This window comes from Phyllostomus hastatus, unplaced genomic scaffold (genome assembly GCF_019186645.2).
Source record: "Phyllostomus hastatus isolate PE091 unplaced genomic scaffold, TTU_PhHast_1.1 phas_scaffold_93, whole genome shotgun sequence".
NCBI lineage: Eukaryota > Metazoa > Chordata > Mammalia > Chiroptera > Phyllostomidae > Phyllostomus > Phyllostomus hastatus.
In genome coordinates, this window is record NW_025334042.1 from 19,366,507 (window position 1) to 19,384,242 (window position 17,736).

General features: G+C 52.5%; 1 protein-coding gene across 2 annotated transcripts; it reads left to right on the plus strand.

The window, feature by feature from the left end:
* Positions 1–2,529: 2,529 nt before the first annotated feature.
* Positions 2,530–17,712, plus strand: SPRYD3 (SPRY domain containing 3). Of its 2 annotated transcripts, XM_045830165.1 has the most exons (12): positions 2,530–2,669; positions 4,044–4,190; positions 5,402–5,477; positions 5,956–6,080; positions 6,406–6,541; positions 7,215–7,400; positions 14,165–14,314; positions 14,728–14,785; positions 15,629–15,748; positions 15,834–16,006; positions 16,352–16,532; positions 16,949–17,712. In XM_045830165.1, exons 1-11 carry the CDS (start codon positions 2,593–2,595, stop codon positions 16,484–16,486), a joined length of 1,383 nt encoding a protein of 460 aa, XP_045686121.1. In that variant the 5' UTR covers positions 2,530–2,592; the 3' UTR covers positions 16,487–16,532; positions 16,949–17,712. The 2 variants fall into 2 exon arrangements, with proteins under 2 accessions (XP_045686121.1, XP_045686120.1); XM_045830164.1 differs by having other exon boundaries at positions 16,352–17,712.
* Positions 17,713–17,736: the final 24 nt, after the last annotated feature.

The following is a 17,736-nucleotide window of genomic DNA, read 5'->3' on the forward strand; positions in this document are numbered from 1 at the left end:
GCTCTCTGCCTTCCGTTGAATTCATCCATATTATTTTGTTGCTATCTTCGTTTTACTTACGCTTTTGTGTGTCTTATTTTTCCAGTTAGAATGTGAGTGCTTTGAGATCGGGGACCCCACACCTTCTTCATGTCTGGGCCCTCAGTTTCCAGTCCCCATGCTTGGAATTGATATAAGTAAAGGTTACTGGTTTTGGTGGGAGCAAAGGCATTCTTGGGGAAGGGCATAGAGAGTTGAAAGGAGAACATTTAAACTCTCCAAGGCTTCATCAGTGTTCTGTATTTCAGAGGAGCTCAGACCACCCTAGGGGCGCTTTTGGCCCTTTTACTCCTTCAGCCTCTCCTCTCCCTTTTCTTTTTCCTCCTCTTGCTCTCAGAGTTCAGAGGCCCAGAGCATGTTCAGGGTTCAATAGGAGAGGGAAACCAGGCCCCAGGATAAGTCAAAGAGGGCTTCCTGGAGGACAGGCTTTTACAATAGAGTTTGGGAGAAGAGACAAATATGGTTAAACAGGGGGGCAGGTGGACGGTGTCTCAGGTAGGAAAGCACATCTTTGTGTAACAGATACGAAGGTAAAGGGCCAGGGGAACAAGGTAGCGTATGTGTGTATGTGTGAGCATGATGTATAATTTGCTTAGATTCCCAGTGGTTTCCTGGGGATGGGAGTGTCCTGGGAACAGGAAGGAGGGATTATAAAGGAGCACCAGTACACTTTTGGGAGTAATGGTATGTTCCCTATCTTGCTTGTGGTGTCATTTTCATGGATGTATACAAAACTTATCAAATTGTATGCCTTAAATATGTATGGCCTATTTTATGTCAATTATACCTCAATAAAGCTGTTTAATCAAATATATTTCTGTATTAAGCACAAATTATCAGTAGGTTCTGAGAATGCCAACAGACTGTGGATTCACCAAAAAGGCCAGCCCCACACTTGGAACCTAAAGATGAGGAAATCCTGAGTAGAATCACCAACCATCTACACTTCAGAAATACTTTCTTCTGCCATCTCTGTATCAGACCCTAGCCAGCTGGCTAGTTTCTGGAGGAAGCCAGGAGACCCAGTGTGGCATGGCCACAACTCTGGGAGCTGCCCTGGCTGGTCACTCTCTAGCTGCCTTTGGGAAGAGCTGAGTTGACACTTGAAGTCTTTTCATAGCTCAGGAAGAGGAGGTGGAAGAGAAGAAATGAAGGAGACAGAAGGAGCTGGAGGTGAGTTGGGGAGAGGAACTATCCAGAACTATGTAATCTTAGGACTGGAAGGGAGCTAAGAGAACACATGCCTCAATAATCCTTTTTTGATAAGAACAAGATCTTGAACTTTCAGTCACAGAATTGGGGCTCTAACCTATGTTTCTCAATTTCCCATTTACACCTATCTCCATCACCTACTTCCGGTATGCCAAGTGATCACTGTTTGTGATGTAAGAGATGATGGCTTTCATTTCATTCAACATTTGTAGAGCACCTATTTATGGTAAGAATAAGATAAATCCCAGAGTGTGAAGTAGCTTACAGGTTAGCAAGAGATAGATCTGCTACACAGAGGTAATTTTTAATCATATAAGTATGATTGTAAAAAGTGCTATAAATGAAGTGCAAACAACTTAGTATGAGAATACAGACGGAGGAGAAAACCTTTCTATTTGGAAAAGGGATTCAGTGATGGGAGAAAATCGCAGAAGTGGTCCTCAGAATGACAATAAACACCCTTCAGTAGGTATTCAACCTATTAAATCTAACTTTTGTTTTGTTTTTTTAAGGAGAGACAGACAGACAGACATCTATGTGAGAGAATAGATCGGTTGCCTCCTGCACGTGCCCCCACCAGAGATCGAATGCGTAACCCAGAAACGTGTACCTGGTGGGAAGGTAACCAGCGACCTTTCAGTGCATGAGAGGACACTCCAACCAACTGAGCCACTCTGGCCAGGGCTCAACCTAACTTTCTTAAGTCACACCAAACCCCTTTCTTCCTGAACCGTTTCATGCCACTGTGCTTTTTGCATTTGAAACTCTCTCCTCCTGGAATGGAATGTCCCAAAGCCAAAGGTTACATGAAATGGACCTCGGGGACTATAAGGCACATAAATAGTGTAGCTCAGGAAAATATAAAGCATGTGGTTACATTAGGCCCATGGACTATGGAGGCCAGCCTCAGGCTCTTCATTTGCAAAAAAGTAACATTCATTTCCCAACGCTGTTGAGTGTATTAAAAAGGACAACCCCACAAAGCTTTTACCATCACGTCTGCCGCAGACTAGCGCTCAGGAATCGCGCAGTCTTTGTTGGGGTGCTACAACCTTTTCCGCCTGCCCCTCCCAGCGCAGTAGCCACCCCTTTAACGCCCCGTCAGCGCCCAGACCGCCCAGCCGCGTGCGCGCCGCCACGTCGCCACCTCCCACCCTTTCCACACCGGGGTTTACCAAACCCGACCCAGAGCTAGGTACCCGTTTCACCGAACCGCGCCCGATCCTGTCTGAGCTCTCCTATTGGCTCTTACAAGTGCCTGTCGTCCTAGACTGTTTCAGATTAGCCGGGGGTGATGGTGAGAGGCGGGCCTTGGGGAGCGTAGGAAGGGCGGGGACCCGGATGTGTGTGGTGGCGGCGGCCGAAGAGCTAGAGTGCGAGCTGAGAGGCCTATGGATGAGGAGGACGCGGCGGCCCCGGTAGGCGGGGATCGGGGGCGGGGTCCCAGCGATCTCGGGTCTCCCCGGAACCTGAGGCCGGAGGCAGGGGTCTTGGGCGAGGGCTTCGAGGTTATGGGCGGTGTCTTGCACTGTGGTCTGGAGGCTCACCCCGTTGGGACCTTCGGCCCGGTGCCGGGATGGGCGAGACCGTGCGTTGTTACACTGACAGGCCGGCTGTGTTGCCCCTGCGTGTCGTCTGAGTGACCAGGCCATGCCCAGAGTGCAGGAGGGTGCTGGTGCGGCCTCCACTTGCCCGATGCCGTGGCTGTGGGTTTCTGGGCAAGCAGATACCCCTGGATCTGGGGCGCCAGTGTCTACTTCGGATTGAGCCCCGGGCCACGTGGTGGCTGGTTTGGGATTGAATTCAGCCCTGCCAAGGTTTATTAAAGCACAAACTTCGTGCTGTCAGGCCTTGATGGAACCCCTGTCTCAGGGTTTGGGGGATAGGAAGAGAGAAGTACCTCACCTTTTTTCTCACTTTCAGCTCCCAGGAAAAATTCATTCATTCATATGTTAGCACCACTGGTGGTTCAAAAACCCAGGTCATTTTACTCTCCATCTTCACTTCTGCCATCCTAGTGGATGCTATTTCTCATCTGAACTGGTGCGACGACCTCGTAGTTGTTCACCACTCTCTCTTCTCTTATGGTCAGTCCTCCAACCAACAGCCTGAATGATCTTTAAGACCTGACAAACCTTAAGTTCATATCATTTCCTTGCTTAAAACCCTCCACAGGTTTCCCATCACACTTGAAATAAAATACAGACTCCTCACTGTGGTCTCTAGGCCTTAATCTGGCCCCTGCCTTCTTCTCATCCTCTTGTGTTATCTCTCCTCTTCCCTACACACCAGCCACCCTGGCCCTTTCATTTCTCTACCAGGCCAGGTACCTTCTACCCCCCGGGACCGGTGTCCTGGCTGTCCCCTGTACCTGGAGTGCTCTTTCTGTGACTTGTCACATGTTTGGCTCCTCAACTCAAATGGCACCTCTTCAGAGACACCTTCTTCAGATAGAGTTCACCCCATTTCTTTATCACCTCACTGTTTTTTCCTCAACTGGCAAACATGATTCTATCTGTTGTCTGTCGTGCCTCCTTACACTAGAACAGAAGCTCTATTAGAACAGGCATCCCGTCCATCTTGTTCATGGCATGTCCCTAGCACCTAGAACAGTAAATCTTTGTTGAATGAAAGGATGAGGATGGAGATAAATCCTCCTGACCTTGCTGAGGTCAATCCGGGCACCTGGCTTCAAGTCCAGTGCTCGTACCACGTTCCTGGTAAAACAGGCTGGGATGCTTTGCTAAGGGCCGGCCCTGCTTCCTCCTCAGTCCCTTTCTCCCCACCTGCAGGTTTGTTCTCATGAACAAGATGGATGACCTCAATCTGCACTACCGGTTTCTGAACTGGCGCAGGCGGATCCGAGAGATTCGGGAGGTTCGGGCTTTCCGGTATCAGGAGAGGTTCAAGCACATTCTTGTAGATGGAGACACTTTGAGGTGAGTTGAGGAGAGTTTTCCTACATTTTCCTTTTTGTGCCAGATCTTAGAGATGAAAAAGGGCATTTTAATTTTTGTAATCCTCACCCAACAGTATTTTTATTGATTATAGGGAGAGAGAAAAGAAAAGAAGAGAGAGAGAAACATCAATGTGAGAGGGAAACATCGATTTGTTGTGCCTTATATGTGTTCTGACCGGGGATTGAACTTGCAACCTTTTTGGTGTATGGGGCAATGCTCTAGTCAACTGAGCCACTTGGCCAGGGCAAAAAGGGGCTTTTTTAGAGCCAGAGGACTGTCTACCCTGCACTGGGAGGGAAATGCTGGTGACTGTGGAGGCCTTTCTGAGTGGAGCAGCGTGCTGCTTCCACCAGCACTCCCTTCGGCCTGCGTCTCTGGGTCACTATCCTGGTCTGCATCAGAAGCAATCATGTGAGAGATGGGAGGCTCCCAGGGGTCTCAGGAGGCGCCAAGTGCTGTTGAGAGGACTCCAGTGGGCTGTGGGGTGTTAGGGTCTCCTTCTGCCTGTGTCTCAGGGGTTGCCTTAGATGAAGAGTGGCCATTTCAAAGGCAGTGGATTTCCTGTTTGGGGAAGGACAGTTACCTAGTGCATTCCACTCACCACCTTACAACCCTTTGGATTGTGTGTTTGTGTTTATTTTCTCTCTTTTTCCTGGCTTGAACCTCTCCCCTGATTCCTTCTGAGCCTAACTCTCTCACAAAGTTGTCACTGAAGGGGGGAAGGAAGTCGTGCCATTTAGCCTGGAAACAAGAAAGCTGAGGAGTGGGGACTGAATAACTGTCTTCCAATCTATGAAGGGCTTTGGTACAGAGGATAGAGACCAGCCGTTCTCCAGCTCCACTGAGGACAGAGCCAGAGGAAAAGGGCCGAAGCTGCAGCATGAGGGATTGAGGTTAGACAGGGTTGTGAGATCCCCTAATAGGCAACTAAGGGAGGCTCTGCTTTCTTTTGCCCCTGGAAATGAAGAAACCAGGCTTGCGTTGGTCTGGTCTGGGTTGGATCCTTATTGGAGACAGCGGGAGGACTGGGTGACTTCAAGTATCTTATGTTGTCCGTGCAGCTGTCCTGAAGTGTGTGGCCTAGTGGATTCTCCTCTGTGCTGACCTTCATAGGGTGGGGGTTGGAGATGAGGCCCTTCTCCCAACTCCTGGGCTAGGTTGCTAATGGAATTTCCCACTCATTTCTTCAGTTACCATGGAAACTCCGGAGAAGTTGGCTGCTACGTTGCTTCTCGACCCCTGACCAAGGACAGCAATTATTTTGAGGTGGGCAGAGCAGGGGGTGAGGTCATTAAGCTCTAAGGACCCTTTTTACTAGATTCACTGTCTGGGCCTTTTATTTCCCATGGGGCTGTCCTGTTGGCTGAGGAAAGGGCACAGAATAGCATGGTGCCTAATCTGAGCGATAGATACCCTGGAGTCCTGTCATGCTCTCCTGCCTGTCATCTCAGTAGACCTTGACCCATATCCCAGACTTTGATCCATGTCCTTTTCCACTCCCTAACCCAAGCTCAACATCTACTGCATCTCCTATCCATTAATTGGAAATTATTTTCTAAGTAATCACGGTAAAGTAGGCCCACTCTCCCAGTCCTCCCTCTGAGTGCCCTCTCTTTTTCTCTGATGCCCAAGTCTGTTGTCTCTTTGAGCCTCAACCCCCTTCGGTGTCTAACTCCCCTTCCCTGAACCCCAGCAGTTCCCATCTCCCTTCTATGCTAATTGTGCCCTGCTCTCCTCCTTCCAGGTGTCCATTGTGGACAGTGGTGTCCGAGGCACCATTGCTGTGGGGCTGGTCCCGCAGTACTACAGTCTGGATCACCAGCCTGGCTGGCTGCCTGACTCTGTAGCCTACCACGCTGATGATGGCAAGTGAGTGCACTCTCTGGAACCTAACCCCTTTCCTGTGGATTTGGGGGGCTTCGATATGAAGGGGTACCTCAGAGTGGCTTTTGCCCTTCCTTCACCTATCTTAGGGTATTTTCATAGACTTTTCTGGTCAGATAGGAAGGTAGCTTTTCGGCCATTACTAAGTCTGGTTCGCAGACTTAGAGGAAACGGTGGGACTCATGCCAGGACATAGGTGGATGCTTCCGCAGAGTGCCTGGGAGCAGTGGGATGAGGCCTCAGCTCCTGGCACTGGGGAGAAGTTGGGAGGCTCAGCTCAGGTCCTGTTTCTGTGCTACTCTGTCCACAGGCTGTACAATGGCCGAGCCAAGGGTCGCCAGTTTGGATCGAAGTGCAACTCTGGGGACCGGATTGGCTGTGGCATTGAGCCCGTGTCCTTTGATGTGCAGACTGCTCAGATCTTCTTCACCAAAAATGGAAAGCGGGTGAGTGGGAAATCCCAAGTTGGTGTTAAGCAGTTTGAAGGTATTGAATAATTTGTGGGAGGAATTAGAAAGAGTCCGCTGGCTGGGGCTTGCCCGGGGACCCACAGGCTCAGTTCCCGTCTCCTTCAGTCCAGCCTCAGGTTCTCCTGAAATTTCCTACCTGTAGGAGAAGACGCTTTCCCTGCCCAGGGGAAGCTGGGACATTACCCAGACAGACGACAGATGCAGCGGGGCAGTTAGTGCAGTAGAGGATGAGCAGAAACTGTGGAGGTTCAGAGAGAGACTAGTAGTAGTGAAGAGATGGGATGAGAGCATTCAGCAGAGAGAGCCATCCAGCACCATCTCCCACCCTTGGAAAACCGCTTTCTTGGGCCTTGGCTGAGAGGTCGGACTCGCACTGCACCCAGGCCTCAGCACTTGCCTGCTTTAGGGCACACTCGCTCATACCAGAAGTATTTGGCAGCAAGTTGAGAGACCTGTGCTTGCCTTGTAGCTCTGTGGATACCTTACTCATCCAGGAGTACTTTGCAGGCTTAACATTTTTTCTGTACCTGTTTTTCTGTCTGTCAGCATGTGCAATAGTCATTTTTTGCATCATCTCAAGAGTACCCTGTGAGAGTTAGGTGAGCTATGGAAAAGTGAGCTGAGGGCAACCCCCTACCGCCCGCTGCAGGTGGGCTCCACCATCATGCCCATGTCCCCGGACGGGCTGTTCCCGGCAGTGGGCATGCACTCCCTGGGTGAGGAGGTACGGCTGCACCTCAACGCCGAGCTGGGCCGAGAGGACGACAGTGTCATGATGGTGGACAGTTATGAGGACGAATGGGGACGGCTGCATGATGTCCGAGTCTGTGGAACTGTAAGTAAGGGGCAGTGGTGTGGGGGGCAGGGAGAGCTGCGCAGGACACGTGTGGGCCACATAAACATGTCTGAATTGCTTAGAATTGGGAGTGAGGACAGTGGCTTTTGTAGGGTTTTAGGAAATGGGAATTTTGGCAGGGTAGCCTGGGGTCTCGACGTGATTCTTTCTTTCTTTCTTTCTTTCTTTCTTTCTTTCTTTCTTTCTTTCTTTCTTTCTTTCTTTCTATTTATAGAGAGAGGAGGAGGAGATAGAGAGGGAGAGAAACATTGATGTGTGAGAGATACGTCACTTGGTTGACTCTTGCACACACCCAGTTGGGGACCTGGCCCACAACCCTGGCATGTGCCCTGACCGGGACACAAACTGGCAATCTTCTGGTTCACAGCCGCTGCTTAATCCACTCAGCAACACCAGCCTGGGCTTGACATGATTCTTTGGTCTATTTTCTCCTTAGCGTTGATTTGCTTTCTTCCTATCCCCTTCATCTGAGACTTTACTCTCGGAACACGCGGTAGTTCTCCTTCGCCTTCTTTGGTCCCTTCAGCATCAGGTGTCCTCTGCTGCCCTGGGGCTGATTGGGAAGCAGGATGCCCGGATCGCCCTTTGGGTTTGATCTCAGCTTAGCTGGCCCAGACTTTCCACTCACTGTGCTGTGGGGCAGGTGTGTTCACAAGTTCCACCTGTGTGGGAAGGTCCTTGGAGGGTTTTTTTGAATAAGGGTCAATGTCAATCTCTTCCGTCTTCCCCCTACATTTTTTGGAGGGTGAGAATAGAGGTGCAGGGAGATCAATGAGAATCCTTAACCCTCCAAAGCTTGTTTTTTATACATCTTCTTGTCATACCTTCTTTATTAGTCTTTCCCTGGATTTCAAAGATTTTATTTATTTTCAGAGAGAGGGGAAGGGAGGGAGAGAGGGAGGGAAACATCAATGTGTAGTTGCTTCTTGTGCTCCCCCTACTGGGGACCTGGCCCGCAACCCAGGCATGTGCCCTGACTGGGAATTGAACCAGAGACCCTTTGGTTTGCAGGCCGGCATGCAATCCACTGAGCCATCCCAGCCAGGGCTCTTTCCCTGGATTTTAAACTTTCTTAGGTAGTGTGTGGACCTTGAGAAAGGGAAATTCTTCATATCTACCCTCTGTACCTCATGCCGGGGTGGGAGTGAGTGGAGGCTGAGCCAGGCGTCTGGGCCTGACCTCTAGTGGACTGCTCGGCCTCCCACTTCGAATTGTCCCTCTGCTGCCCTCTTGCACCTGACTCAACCTTTTCTCCACCACTGGCCTTCTTGCCCCAAACTAAGCTGTTTTCAATTCAGTCTTTGATAGCAAAAGAGAAGCAGTGGGAGGTAGGAGTGGATTATGAGCAAGCTCCCCACCCTGTCCCTCCTTCTGGAGTTTAAGGTGAGTCAGACTCAAGGAAACTGGCAGAAAGTGTGCTGTCCCGCTGCTCCTGACACTCGGTACCCCTCCTGACACTGGGGTCCAAGGGCCGCAGTGCCTGTGTGCCAGGAGGGCTCAGATGCCCACTCTTTAACTCCTAACTCTTCCCTTCCTTTTTCCCTTTTACCATCATTTTGGCACCATTATTTTGACAAGAGAGTTGAACTTGGGGCTGAGCCAGGGCGATGTTCCAGCTCTCGTCCCTGACCTCTCCTCAAGAGTGTTTTCTTGGCACCCTTTCCCTGCCTGGACCTGTCTCCACTTTGCTCCCCGCTCCTCCCAGGCAATCTTTTCTAACTGATGCAGAGTCCTACAGACATTTATAAATAGCCTTCATTCCTCTCTGCCCTCCCCGCAATGCCCTCAGGCCATGTAATGAAGGTTTTTTTTTTTCTTTCTTAGACATAAGCTGTTGAGTTTGGCTTTTCTCTCAGACCCTCACTCCAGCCCTTGACAGCTGGCAGGGGGGCACACTGCTCTCTGAGCTCGCCTGGGGAACATGCGCCTCTCTCTGCCCTAGTCCTGCCAACTATCCCGTCTTTCAGATGAGGGTGACTGACCCATGTTCTTCCATCCCCGTGGCCCCCTCCCCCACTTGCCTCTTGCTCTCCTCCCCTCTGTGATCGTGCATGGAATTTCGATCCAGCCCTTGGGACCGTGCCTGCGCCTCCAGGTTCTGTGTCCAGCACAGCTGTTTCTTCTCTGCCCCTCCTGTTTTTTTCTTCTGTTCCTCTCTGTGGGGAACCTCACCTGGGACCTCAGACCTTTGCTGCGTTCAAGCCTCTTTCTCCTGCCCTGGGTGACCTTCCCAGGAGAGCACCCTAAACGTTTGGGAGATGCTTTTGGTGCTGTCCAGTCCAGGGTTTCTCAGTGCGAAGGCTGTGGGCATTTTAGGTGAGAAAGTCCCTTGATGGGCAGGATGCTTAGCATCCTGCTCCTAGACGTAGGACGCCGGTACCCCTCCCCTAGTCATTGTGGCAGCCACACATTCCCGAATATTATATTGGGCCATTGATAAGAAAAACAGTCTCAGAGAAGTTAAGAGACTTGTTCAAATGTCAAAAGGTGATTTAGTGGTGAAATGAGGCCCAGATATTCTTTGACTCCCCACTCCCTGCCTTTCCACTGTCTAATGTGTGCTGTTACCTCTCCGCATGCCCGCTGTCCTCTAGCCAGCCTCTCCCCTCCTCCTGCCCCCTTCCTCTCAGATGAGTCTGTAATTTCTGGGCTTCAGTTCCCACTTCCCCGGGATTCTCCTGTCTGCATTCTACAGCCAAGGCCCTCCCTGGGTGGTTTTATTTGGCTGCTTTGGAATTCTCTCGCTCCCAGCCCGTTTTCTCAGTTGGAATTCTCAGTCACCTTTTTTTCTCCCTCTTAACCAGTTCTTCCCATAAAGAAGAGCACAGACTCAAGTCCTCACCCCTTTTTCTCTCCAAATTCATTTAAAATAATTTCAAACAGCTTGGACTGGTATAGCTCAGTGGGTTGGGCATTGTCCTGCAAACCAAAGGGTCGCTGGTTTGATTCCCAGTTGGGGCACGTGCCTGAGTTGCGGGCCCAGTCCCTGGCTGCGGGTGTGTAAGAGGCAACCAATAAATGTTTCTCTCCCTCTCTTTCCCCCTCCCTTCTCCTCTCTCTAAAAATAAATAAATAAAATCTTTTAGAAAATTCAAACAGAACAGAAAAGTTGAAAAAATAATAGAGGGAACACTCATGTACTCTCTACTTAGATTCAACAGTTGTTAATTGGTAGTCATGTTTGCATAATCTGGGTATCTCTATATAGCCAGACCTGGCTCTTTCTTGAGTGGAATTCTTCCCCCCCCCCACCCCCCACTTCCTGGGGCCTGGGTTTCTCCCCCTAAAGAGTTCCCCTCCCCCAACCTCTGGGGGTGTCGAAGTATTGCTGCTGCGTTGCTCAGAGACGGGAGTGTTGCCCCTCACCTCATCCCTGCCCTCAGGCTTTGCACGGTGAGGTAATGGGTGCAGGGTGGGGGGCATCAGTAAGGCTGGGGGATTAGACTCATTCTGTCTTTGTTTCCTGTTCATTGCTCCTCCGACAACTCCTTAGAGACGGGCAACAGCTTCGGTACACAAAGTGGGGTGAATGAGGCCTCACCCTCCCAGGGGTCCTTCATGGACCCCACCCAGGAGACCTGTGTTGGGACCTGAGCTGGCTGGTGGGGAGCATGTTCTTGGTTCCTGTCTCTGCTGCTTCTGGGCCCTTGGGGCACCGAGCCTTGCCTTGCTCCTGTCAAGAGGGATTAGAGTTTCTGCTGATGAGAGGAGGAGGGTGGATGCCAGCAGGAAAGCAGGAGCTGAGGAGGTGCCACTGATACAAGGCGGGGGTGGCGTGCACGCTGCAGCCTCCTCTCTGCGGCGTCGAGTCCACCTGTTCGGCCTCTCAAGGCTTTGGTTGTGTTCGGAGGGACATGTGAGAGGCAGTGGGGCTCGAGAGTCCCGAGGAAGAGGTCCCCACCATGCCACCAGAGATGTGGAGGCACATTCCTGCAGATTGGGCATTATTTGAAGAGACACACTGGGCGGAGGAGGACAGTTGATCGGTTGGGGTGGAGTCATCTGGGAAGCGGCCATCTGTACCATTGTGGAAACAGTACTGAGTTCTGGGACTCTGAGGGCCCATTCCAGTGGGACATAAAGGCCAAAATGAAAGATCATTTCGTGATTTGTGATCGGCGTTTCCAGTCTGTTGTAGCTTTGGGGTGACTGTTAAAGTTTAGGGGGCACTAATATGTTGGCGTGGTCTGTTATAACCCCCATTTCTGATTCAGGGAAAGGTGGAAGTCTGTGTTGATCGTGTAGTGGGTGGGTGTCAGGCTCTCCGTTAAGCACTTGACACTTTGTTTAGTCTTCTCCCCTGTTTTTGGAGATGCAGATGGTAGTATCCTGATTTTACTGATGGAAAAACTGAAGCTTAAAGAAGTAAAAGTCACTTGCTCAAGGCCAGTGGCTAGCAAGTAAGGAACCCAGTCTGTTTGATTTCTCTTTCAAACTAAGAGGCATTTGAGGCGCAGATTAAGGGACCGGCATCAGGCTCCTAGCAACCAAGACTCTAGGGACTTATCCTACCATCTCCTCTAGGTGCCTACTAGCCCTGGTCCAAGGAGGGGAGGAGTGGACTCAAGCAAGGATCTGTCAGGGAGGCCGAACTTCCCCCGACTCTGTCCCTCTAAGTGCTCTGAGAAGGCTCTGGAAGGCCTGGGGGGACTTTGCCCCAGAGCAGGAGGAACAGATGAATTTAAGTGGCTTCTATCCTGAGGGGCTGGTGGTTCCTCTCTTGACAAGGGCAAATTGTGCTGGGATCTGGGCTTGCAGGCGGCCAGCAGCCTGTCTGAACCGCTCCAAGGAGTGGGGAGTGGGTTTTGGAGTCCCAAGTTGGTGTGCTTAATTTTCTGGGCCTTTAACCTGAAGAAGCACCCCCACCGGGTCCACAGGCGCCACTGCAGCACTCCCGTTCTCGGCGCTGCGGCAGAGGAATGGTTGGGCGGGTTTTTCCCAAGGATCAGGGTCTGGATCCGCTCTCTTGGCTCTGAAGGTGGAGAACATTATGTTTCCTGTGCTGAAGCCAATTGGATGGAGTGGTCAAGGGCAGCTGTGGGGCCCCCCACCCAGTGGGGAGGGTGAGCTAGGGGCTGCTTGGACCGGGTGGGGTAGAAGCTCGTTAGTGTGCATCGGCCTGTGGGGAGAGATTCAGAGGGGAACCCAGGCCGGGCAGAGAACACTCAGAAGACCATAAACAGAATTCAAACAGTGTGGGCCTTAATTAGTATCCAGAAATTCAGAAGGTGATGCAGGGGACCGCTCTCTGATGAGTCAAAGCAGTGTGATATATGGAGAAGATGGGGCTAGGAGTGTAAATAGAAAAGCTGGTGTTAACCCAAGACGGGTAAGACTCTGGCTGTAGGAATGAGTCAGCCTGGGTGTGAAGTTAGGTGGTCTCCTGTACATCTCTGGCTTTTACCCTGACCAGCCCCCACCCCGCCAGACTCTGCCTCCACTTCTCTTTGGAGAGGAGAGGAAGATGGACTTGGGATGGCAGGGCTTTGGGAATCCGGAGCTGAGATGGGGACTAAGTCCCTTCATTTACTCTCGGAAGGGGGTGGTAAGGATGCGGGACTTGCCTCTGCTGAAGTCAGAGGTTTCCACACTGGTGCCAGTGAACATAATTCCTCTCCTGTTCTGGCAGGAGCTCTTCCGGGCGTGAGAGGCCAGCATCTCAAGGCTTGCCAGGAAGAAGTACAGGAGGTCCTAGGGAATGTGTATTCTTCAGGGCTGGAAGGGTGGGAGGGTTAAAGAAAGTTTCAAGGGGTAGTTGGGCTAATTAAAAGGGGATTAAGGAATCCCAGGTGATGCTGAAAGGTGGGGTGAAGAGGGGATGGAGTTGAGTCATAGGCCCATTATTACCATGACAACTGATAAATAAATCCTCCCAGATTGGGGGGTGCTGCCCCATCTTGCCCTGGCAGGACCATTGTGGGACTCAAGAGCCTCAAGAGCCCGTCAGTCATCTCCCCTCGTTCCCCTCCACACTTCTACTCTAGCTTAAAAGAGCCACAGGGGCTGGGAGTGGCAAAACCTGCCTTCTAGCTTTGTCCTGCATGCTCCCCTCCCTCACTTTGCATGAAGGAGTAGAGTTGGTTCTTCTGAGTTCCTTGGCTCCTCTCAGCAGCCCCCTGACCCCGGCTGTGAACAGCTCTGTCCGAAGCCAAGCACAACAAAGACCTTGAGAAATTGTTTCAGGTCCATCCCAGGCTGAATTGGCTTCTGAGCTTGTCTCCCCTCCCTGAAACATCTGGAGTTGGCACCTAACCTGTCCCCATTCGGCCCCCGGTGGAAGCTGCCACGTTCGCTCTGAGCCTAGCCTTCACTTCCCTTTTTCTCTTGCTCAGGCTCCCTGGGTGTACCTTTCCCAGCAGGGTTCCTCGGGGAAGTGCCGATGTAGCCTGGAGACCCCTAGTGTGGTTCCCAGCACTCAGCCCTTGGGATTGCTGTGCTGCTCTCTCTGTCTCCCTCCAAACCGGCTTTTCCTACTGGCTTTGGCTCAGTAGGCAGGTGGGTGCAATATTCAGCAAGGGGCCCTGCCCTCTTGTTCATGCAGCCCCTTTGCTCCCGACCCACTCCTGTTCTCCCAGGTCTGTCTGGGACAGGGAGGCCCACATTGTACCTCTAGGATCCTTTACCTTGCAGCCAGGTTTTTTTTTGTCAGGAACAGGAAACTGGTCCCCAGACTGCTTTGGGACCAGGTTTCCAGGGTGGGTTTCAGCCTGCCTCTTTCTCCCTCCTCCTCTCTCCCTCCACAGCTGCTGGAATACTTGGGCAAAGGCAAGAGCATTGTTGACGTAGGGCTGGCCCAGGCCCGGCACCCCCTGAGCACGCGTAGCCACTACTTTGAAGTGGAGATCGTAGACCCCGGAGAGAAATGCTACATCGCCTTGGGGCTGGCCCGGAAGGTGAGCACAACTGTTTTTGCCTGTGGAGCTGCTCACTTGGGGGCTGTTGGGTGGGTCTGGGGGCCAGTCTGCAGAGGGAGGGTCTTAGCCTGAGACAGGACGTGGTTGTGTGGGTCTGCTGTGTGAGGGTGCCGACCCCAAGTGACCTGAGAGAGTGTCCTGACTGCACCACATGTAGTGTGCCCAGGATGTGGGGCCCGGGCAGCCTGCCGCCCTGGCCAGGAAAGCCAGGAACCCCCTCGCCTTCCCTGCTGCCCCTGCAACCTCAAGTGCCTGAAGTGGGTGAGGCTGCGGAGGTGGTGAGCAGCTGTCTGGGTTGCAGTTTATTTCAGAAGACTGAAGGTTCAATGCCACTCTCTCCTCTCCTCTTTTGTGCGTTGTACCATAGATTTCTGTTTTTCTCCCTTGTGCAGGATTACCCCAAGAACAGGCACCCTGGCTGGAGCAGAGGGTCTGTGGCTTATCATGCAGGTGAGCAGAGGCTGTCCTGGCGTAGCTAGGGTTGTGGGGATGTGGAAACACGGACATCGAGCTTCCTGACTCTCTCAAGTGGCATCTCCTCCAGCATTTGGCTGGAGAGACTTTCCCCTGCTGACATCTCCTTTTCTTCCAAAGCTGCTTTCTCCTCATCCGTGTTTTTCCTCCAAGCCCAAAAGCCAGGGAGCAGAGAAAGGGTGGGGGATCTGGGCCTAAACTGGACATTCCTGGCCTCTGAGTTGGCTCCCTTTGTGCCCTTCCTGAAGATTCTGCATTTTCTTTTTTTTGGTCAGCTTGATTTCCTTTGGTGCTTTCTTTAGAAAGGACAAACCCTGAGTTCCTGGTCCCACCTCTTCCCTCCAACCCCTGGCCCCTCTCCCTTCTCTGATCAGCTCCCTGAGAAGTCTCCCCCTTAGCCCCTGGAATGCCCACATTGTCTCTCTGTCCTTTTTTGTTTTCACAGATTTTATTTATTTATTTTTATAGAGAGAGGAAGTCAAGGAAAAACAGAGGGAGAGAAACATCAATGTGTGGTTGCCTCTCACATGCCCCCTACTGGGGACCTGGCCCGCAACCCAGGCATGTGCCCTGACTGGGAATCAAACTGGCGACCCATAGGCCAGTGCTCAATCCACTGAGCCACACCAGCAGGGCTCTCTCTCTTTTAATCTGGTGCCCTCTTCCCATTTCTGTCTCTACATCTTTCTGTCACCTATCTCCTCCCTTCCTCTGGCCAGAGAAGGAGGCAGGGAAATGTCACCTTTAAGCCAGGGCTGCTCTCGGGGGTGTAGTGCCAGCCCCTCCTTCACCCTGTGTTCTCTTCTCTCCCTCCAACAGATGATGGGAAGATCTTCCACGGCAGTGGTGTGGGGGACCCCTTTGGGCCACGCTGTTACAAAGGCGACATTATGGGCTGTGGAATCATGTTTCCCCGGGACTACATTCTGGACAGCGAGGGTGAGTGGGGTGGGGTGGCCAACCAGGCTGGCTGGGCAGAGGGTGGGGGCAGTACCACAGGAGCTTAGGTTTCCTGGCCTCCTAGGTGACAGTGATGACAGTTGTGACACAGTGATCCTTTCCCCGACTGCCCGAGCTGTCCGGAATGTCCGGAATGTTATGTACCTGCACCAGGAAGGGGAAGAAGAAGAGGAGGAAGAGGAAGAGGAAGAGGATGGAGAAGAGATAGAGCAGGAGCATGAGGGCAAGAAGGTGGTGGTGAGTGTGGAGGGTTGTGGACTGGGGCTCTTGGGTCGGGGCAGGGCTGGTAGTAGTGGGAGCAGAAAGTAGAGCCCTGGTAGGGAAGCCGGGAAGCCGGGAAGGCCTGGTGCTGTGATGGGTGTGTTCTGTACTGAGGTACTGGGAGGGCTGAGTGGGAGACTCCGGGTGGGAGGCTGATTTCCAGCCTTAGGATGCCCTCTTGTGGTCACTTCCTGCATCACCCCAAGTCTCTACATGCGTTGCTGGGAGTAGGGAGTGTACAGGGTTTAGGCCTGTGTAGCTCCAGCATCCTCCAACGGGCCAGAACTGCCTGCTCCACTCTTCTCTCCACCTCCACCCCAGGTTTTCTTTACTCGGAATGGCAAGATCATCGGGAAGAAGGATGCTGTTGTACCCTCTGGGGGCTTCTTTCCCACCATCGGAATGCTGAGCTGTGGGGAGAAAGTCAAAGTGGACCTGCACCCCTTGAGTGGCTAGGGACTTCTCCTGCACACCAGCTCCCTCTCCCTCTTTACAGGACCAGGTACCCAGTTCCTGACTCCCCTGAGGATTTGTTTGCCTGGCAGGTCCCAAGGGTATACAGTCACTGTGCCCCTACCAGGTCAGGCCCCTGCCCAGCCTTTCTGTGCCCAGGTTTCTGACCTGGCACCACTCTTACTGTCAGTCTCTGGGTCTTAGTTCCTTGTGGGACAGGAGCAGACCCAAAGAACAGTGTTGTTGCATCAGTGGGTCCCGCTTGCTTTGGCCAGTGGGCTCCACACCCCGCTTCCCCCACTGGCCCGTGTGAGTGGAGGGAAATGAGCGCTCTGTCTAGGCTGCTGTTTGGGCCCGAGGTGCGCAGAGGGTAGAGACGAGACAGCCCCCTGCCTCCCCTATTTACCGCAGTATTTCTCCTTGCATCTTCTCTTTTTTGTTCCCGGTCCTCATCATGTGAACCAGTTGCTGCTGTCGTCCCCCCTGGCTGGGCTAGGGGGGCTCTCTTGGGCCCTCTCTCCTCCCACTGACTGCTGTCCCAAGAAGACTGCTCTAGGGCTTCTGTTCTTTCTCCTGAGCGTCGGCTTGCTCCCTCACCACCTGGTCAGGCACCAGAGTTCCAGAGACGGAGTCTTCAGCTCCCCCAGCTGGACACACATAAACGGGTGCCCACTACTTGTTTAATGGCATACAGAGGGGCTGTCACGGGAGGCCAGAGACTCGGGCCTTTGTTCCTATGTCCCCCTTCCATCCTTGGTCTACCAGTGGCGCCCTTGTGTCTAGTTCCCCAGGACGCAGGCTGAGACTCCAGAGCATGTTTCTCCTGTGGAAGGGAGGGCAAGACCCCGGAGCCCTCACTGAGTACCCCAGAGGGCAGCTGGGCCCCTCACTCCCCTTTCCGACCCTGCTTGCTGCCTGTGCCAGTTGTCCGCTTCGCTGCAGTGTTTGATTCTAGCACTCATATGTGTGTTCCCCCTGCAAGCCCTCTTGTCTCCTACCCCCTTGACCTCTGACCCCCTCCCATATAGTGACTTCTCCTGGGAGAAAACGAGGACAGGAGCTGTTGGCCTCGGTTTGCACAGAGTGGGCAGGGCTTGGGGGGAAGGAGGGGTAGCTGCTGGGACCTCCCCGTGGGCCGCCCCCCCAGGCCCTGCACTATGATGTATGAATTGTATGTACAGACAGAGATGTTTATACAGCCAATAAAGACGGAGTTTCCATATTTATCAGCATGGCCAGGACATGGGAGTTCT

Excerpts from the sequence above, each read along its gene's own strand:
- SPRYD3 (XM_045830164.1), top strand. The coding sequence starts at position 2,593 with ATGTGTGTGGTGGCGGCGGCCGAAGAGCTAGAGTGCGAGCTGAGAGGC. Across the intron at positions 6,081-6,405 it reads TACCACGCTGATGATGGCAA|GCTGTACAATGGCCGAGCCA; the intron begins GTGAGTGCACTC and ends CTCTGTCCACAG. Across the intron at positions 16,007-16,351 it reads ATGAGGGCAAGAAGGTGGTG|GTTTTCTTTACTCGGAATGG; the intron begins GTGAGTGTGGAG and ends CCTCCACCCCAG.